At 35.1% G+C, this 5,611-nt stretch overlaps 1 protein-coding gene across 1 annotated transcript; it reads right to left on the bottom strand.

The window, feature by feature from the left end:
- Positions 1 to 3,182: 3,182 nt before the first annotated feature.
- On the bottom strand, positions 3,183 to 5,611 carry LOC145031763 (GTP binding protein). Its single transcript, XM_078980385.1, has 6 exons — positions 5,414 to 5,611; positions 4,740 to 4,800; positions 4,514 to 4,649; positions 4,107 to 4,428; positions 3,897 to 4,025; positions 3,183 to 3,796 (listed from the first exon to the last, which is right to left on the bottom strand). Exons 1-6 carry the CDS (start codon positions 5,514 to 5,516, stop codon positions 3,342 to 3,344), a joined length of 1,206 nt encoding a protein of 401 aa, XP_078836511.1. The 5' UTR covers positions 5,517 to 5,611; the 3' UTR covers positions 3,183 to 3,341.

Below are 5,611 nucleotides of genomic sequence, written 5' to 3'. Positions count from 1 at the left end.
ATACAGCTTTGAAAAATCTAAATACACGTTTGGAGCAGCAAATGGAAAAGAAGTTTCATTAAAACGTTCATGGCGAGTGATGTAAATGCGTGATGTAGCTGGATCAAGACATTTGTACCCCTTATATTGTGGATGATATCCAATGAAGATGCAAGGTATACTCTGTGGGGGCAAGCTTGTGGGCTGAATAGTCACAAAGATACGGGTAGACTTGGCAACCAAAGGTGTGAAATTTTTCATAGGAAGGTATGCGTGAGAAGAGCAAATCAAATGGAGAATGGTTATTGGGCACCTTGGTTGGAAGTCGGTTGATAATATAGGTAACAGAACTGAAAGAATCAACCCAATATGATGTCGGGACATGAGCATGAAAAAGCATAGCAAGACCAGTTTACAATGTGCCAATGCTTTCGTTTAGCTCTGCCATTTTGTTGGGGAGTATGTGGGCACGAAAGCTGATGAAAAATACCATGTTCTTCAAAGATTCCACGAATGGTATGATTGAAAAATACCTTAATTTTACGTGATAGTTGTGTTTGAACAAGACGGATAAAACTCTTTAAGACATCATAAAACCCGTTCTTATTACGCAAAGGATAAAACCATGTGAAACGAGAGTGATCATCAATAAACACAACATAATATAAATAGCTATTGGATTCAACCGGAGCTGATCCCCACAAATCATAGTGTATCAAGTCTATCGGATGTAATGATTGTTTAGGATTTAAAGCAAAAGGTAATTTTTCCCCTTAAAAGGAGACAAGGCTCACAAGAAACTGGTTTAGGCAAAATAGAAGTAACATTCAACAAACCAAGGCTTTGTAAACTAGAAATAACATCAAAAGAGGTATGTCCTAAACGATTATGCCATAGTTTAAAAGAAACTTTATTAGAAGACCCAGAAAAAGTTGTTAGGGTTGTGTGTCTATCTCTAGGCACGTATAATCCATCCTCACAGCAACCTCTTGCTATCACTCGTTTGGTTGCCCTATCCTGAATATGAAAGAATGGTTTGGAAAAAAAGAACATCAACTAGATTATCCATGGTAAGTTTACTAATGGATAACAAATTCTTGGTTAAATTGGGAACAACCAAGATATTGCGTAAAGTAATATTTTTATGAACCATGGATTCTCCTATATGTGAAACTGGCAGATTGTTTCCATTACCAGAAACAACATGGGAATTACCAGAATATGGAGCAAATGAGGTGACATTGTCTGGTGAGGAAGTCATATGTGCAGTTGCTCCCAAGTCCACATACCAATCGGGATTTCCCTGAGTGACATGACCCTGGGAATGAAAAGCTTGTGCCAAGTTGGAGTCTTGATGGAGAGAGTTTGAAGCATAAGTGGACAAACTTGGACAAGAGGGCGCATAATGTCCATTTGTTCGACAAAGTTGGAAATGGGGAGGACGACGCCCCCCACGGCCTCTACCACCACCAGCAAATCCATGAGAGCCACCACGTGAATAATTAGAAGACCAACCCCTATTATTAGTGGATCGAGATTGCAAGAGAAAAGTTGTTGGTGTAATAGTAGTGTCATGGATGGATTGTAAGAATAACTCATGGCTTTCTGACTATGATATAAGATCACGAAAAGTAGGAGATGGTTTGCTGGTGCGTATGGAAATAGAGAATGTTTCAAACGAAGACCCTAATCCACACAAGAACAAGTGGATTTTATCCATATCTTCAACAGGTTAGCCTATGGCAGCCAATTTATCACAAATAGACTTGAACTTTCTTCCATATTCTGAGATAGTAGAGTTACCTTTTTTCATCTGGTGCAAAGAGTCTCGTAAAGAATCAATTCTTTCTACCGAAGAGTTGTTGTAGGCGGATTCCAGTGAAGTACAGATCAAATGAGCTGTGGAGAGGCCAAGCACTTCGGCAACAGCCTCTTCAGTCAAAAAAGAATTAAGAAGAATCACAGCCTTCTGATCAAGATCAAACCAGGAGGTAAACGTTGGATTCGAAATTGATTTGCCGTCAACTGTGATTGTTTTGGAAGGTGGAACAGAGGTGCCATTAACATGGGGCAAAAACTTATGATAGAAGAGTAAAGGAAATATCTGATTCTTCCAGAGAAGATAATTGGTGGAACATAACTTAATGTGAATCATATGAAGCAAAGTGTTCATTGAAAAGGTCCCATCTTGAGAAGTCGACATCGCATAGGGTTTTGAGAAAGAAAAAAAAAAAAAAAAAATAGAGCGAGGGAATGATCGGGTGTTTTCGGCTGATACCATGTAATACTGAGATCAACTGAACCACACACATAAATGGGTGTATGATACTGAATATATATTGAGAAATTACAATAGTGAGATCCTATAAAGTAGGATTTAAAATATGTACAGATATACATAACATAATAAACAATATATACAATATATAGTTATCTAATACCCGCCACCGCCACCATTGTTGTTACCATCGTCGCTACCGCTGATGCGTCCAATTCTTTATCTTCGTCGGCCTCCCTCTTCTATATTTTATTTTCATCTGTCTTATGTTTTATGTTTTATGTTTTATGGTTTTTTTTTTTTGTTTAATCGTCCCCTCCCGATCAAACTGAGAGGGGAAGGGTGTTAATGATTAGGGTTTGGGTTTAAACCCTTTAGGCTTTAGATTAGACCACTTATGGATCCCTATTAATCAAACAATCTATTCTCTTATAGGAATGTTAAATAATGCTCGACAATATTCTAAGTATTTTAAGTGGGAAAAAATACTGAAAACACTTAATAAAGAGATTTAACAATTAAGAAAAAGTTTAAGACCTTTAATAAGGTTGTATGTAGTCTAAATAAAGTATGTGATGAATGTGTATTAACACTTTGGAAAGATATTAAAGCATGTAGTGAAGTAAAGGAACCAAAGAACATATTGAATACCCTTCCAAAATAGCATTGGAAATAGGCTTATAGGGATCATTTTAGTGTTTTCTAGTTCCAAAGGGTAATCAACTTTTTTATTTTATGAATTCAAATGAAAATGAAATGAGAATTCTTGAGATATTACAATAGTGTGATAATTACATAAGGTGTACTATCACTTGGTGAAATTTGGAGACAATCTTTAAACAATGCCAAAATGGATTTTAATGATCAAGTTATCATAAAATTCATGTTTCATCAAGTTATATATATATGTTTCTTAATGGAAAACTAACCACAAAATCTTTCTTTAAACACAACTTACCAAAAATTCTTACTACAGACAAAAAAAACACTTGAATCTAAACACAACAAAAACGATAAACCAAATGAAAAATAAATGAAAAAACCACATCTTTCTTTATACCATTAACATTTAACAATATTCATATCACTCATCTATTTCTCCTTCATCACCACTACTATCTCCAAACATCGAAGCCATTTTCATGGCCAAATTTGCAGCCATTTCTCTTCTCTGAAAATCAGGCATCAACCTCAAACTGTCACGCATGTTTCCAATCTCAGACATCAACTGCTCCATATTCTCAACTTCAAACACCTTTCCACCATCATCAACATCAACATCATCATCATCATCATTATCATTACCTTCATTTGCTTTTTCATTATCAATTTCTTCTTGCAATTTGGATGTTGATGTTGATGTTGATGGCTGCATATCTACTTTGACTTCTCTTTCATTGTTGATAATAATTGATTCTGTGGTATTATCTTTAGTTGCAGAAATCCATGACACATCTGAATCATCCCATTGTTCTTCTATAGATCCAGCCGATAAGATTTCATATTCGAATTCATAGTTGGGTTCTTCATCTGATGAATCTGGAATCAAAGAATGGGAAGAATAAAAAATAAAAATAAAAAAAAAACGTTAACTTTTTGAATTTTTTGATGTTTCTATTAATAAAGTTTGAATGCAAACCTTCTTGTTGAGGTAATGAAGGTTGACTTATAGTTTGACCGGATTTCAAGATCATTCCAGGCCACATATGAGCAGATAAAGCCCCAAGAAGTCTCTCAACACCTTGTGAATCACCATCAACTGACAAACCTGCAATAAAATGAAAAATAATCAAAAACCCTAAAATAAAAAATACATTTTTTACCTAATTAAAATTTTATACAATCTTACATTTGTCAAACTGAGGATTTGATGCGCAAGCTTCAATGTATTCAATGTTATGTTCCAAACACCATTCCATACAAGATTTCTTAACCTCTAATGATGATGATGATGATGATGATGATGATGATGATTCGTCTTCCAATAAGCTACTTCCTTCAGTTTCTTCAATACCATATTCTGATGACTGATTGAGTACATGTCTTCTGTATTCAATATGAGCAGAATGGCCTACAACAAGATCTGCTTTGTTTCCAATGCATAACAAGATGTCAAACTTCCCAATATCATTGCATGAAACCCATTTTTTAAGTTCTGAAAATGATGATTGCTGCATGAAATTGGTGTGAAGGAATCAATTATTCTATCATGATTATGAATGAAAGATTGATGTATTGAGAGGAGTGAAGGCTAACATTGTTTAAGTCAAAAACCATCACTAAGGCAGTTATTTGATCAAACATTGGCACCCCTGTGATTGAAAATTCATTAAATAAATGAGCCATCCACATTGAGATATCAGCTGTGTAATATTTTGTGTTGATTGTCCACCTGAAAGTTAATATAAACATAAACAATTTTATGAAAAAAAATAGAAACATCACAGAATCCACCATGATGCTTTGAATGAAATTGTCTTACCCATAAGCAAGAACCTCTGAAGATGAGTCAGAGTCATCTTCAAAGTCTACAGATAGTAATCCTGCAGTATGCAAGTAGATATTTTAGTTAGAAATGGCACTTAAAAACAAAGTAAATCACCTATCGTTATATGTATAAGGAAATGTCTCAATAGAATGAATCTGGAGGCAAAAAACTAAAACATCTATTTCAATTTGGAACTTGAAAAGTACTAGATCTAGTTTTCAGTATCAAGAGGGGATACTATGTAGGGAGAAAAATGATTAATCAACAAGAAGGATTATAATCATAAGAAATCATGTACATTTTTTATCCAAAAATGCAGTTTTGGATCAGGAATGTAAAGTGAGAAATCAAAAAGCTGAGAGTTTAAAACTCCAAGGAGGTAGGGTAGGTTTTTACAAACCTTTACATAACTAAAATTCATTTAATTCGTGAAAACTATGAGCAAATAAATCAACTTGAAAGCTTAACCTAACTCATTAGGAACTAAATTTAACCCTAAAAATCTCCGATGTAGCTTGAAATAACACTAATTAAACAAACAAATAAGCGATATGAATTGTAGAAGTGACTTCTCAGTGCGATCGGAAGATTAACATAGAAATGGTGTACATTAAGTCACAAATCAATTAGCAGTGAAAGAAGAAAACATGAGGGATAAGAGTGGTTACGAGAGAGAAGGGTCCGTTTGCCGACGCCGGAGGAGCCGATAACGAGTACACCAGGTCGCTTGGCCAGCGAATCTTTGTCCACAACAACTGCAGTCGCATCCATCTTTCTCCAAGATCCGCAACTCAAATTCAGTATCGGAATGTTGTGCGATGATTTTTTCAGTTTTGACGAGGTGGTGTTTGTATATTCAAAGGGGG

Source organism: Lactuca saligna, chromosome 2, assembly GCF_052625555.1.
Source record: "Lactuca saligna cultivar CGN05327 chromosome 2, ASM5262555v1, whole genome shotgun sequence".
NCBI classification, from domain to species: Eukaryota; Viridiplantae; Streptophyta; class Magnoliopsida; order Asterales; family Asteraceae; genus Lactuca; species Lactuca saligna.
Note: the sequence above shows the minus strand (reverse complement) of the source record. Positions and strands in the feature narration are given on the sequence as shown.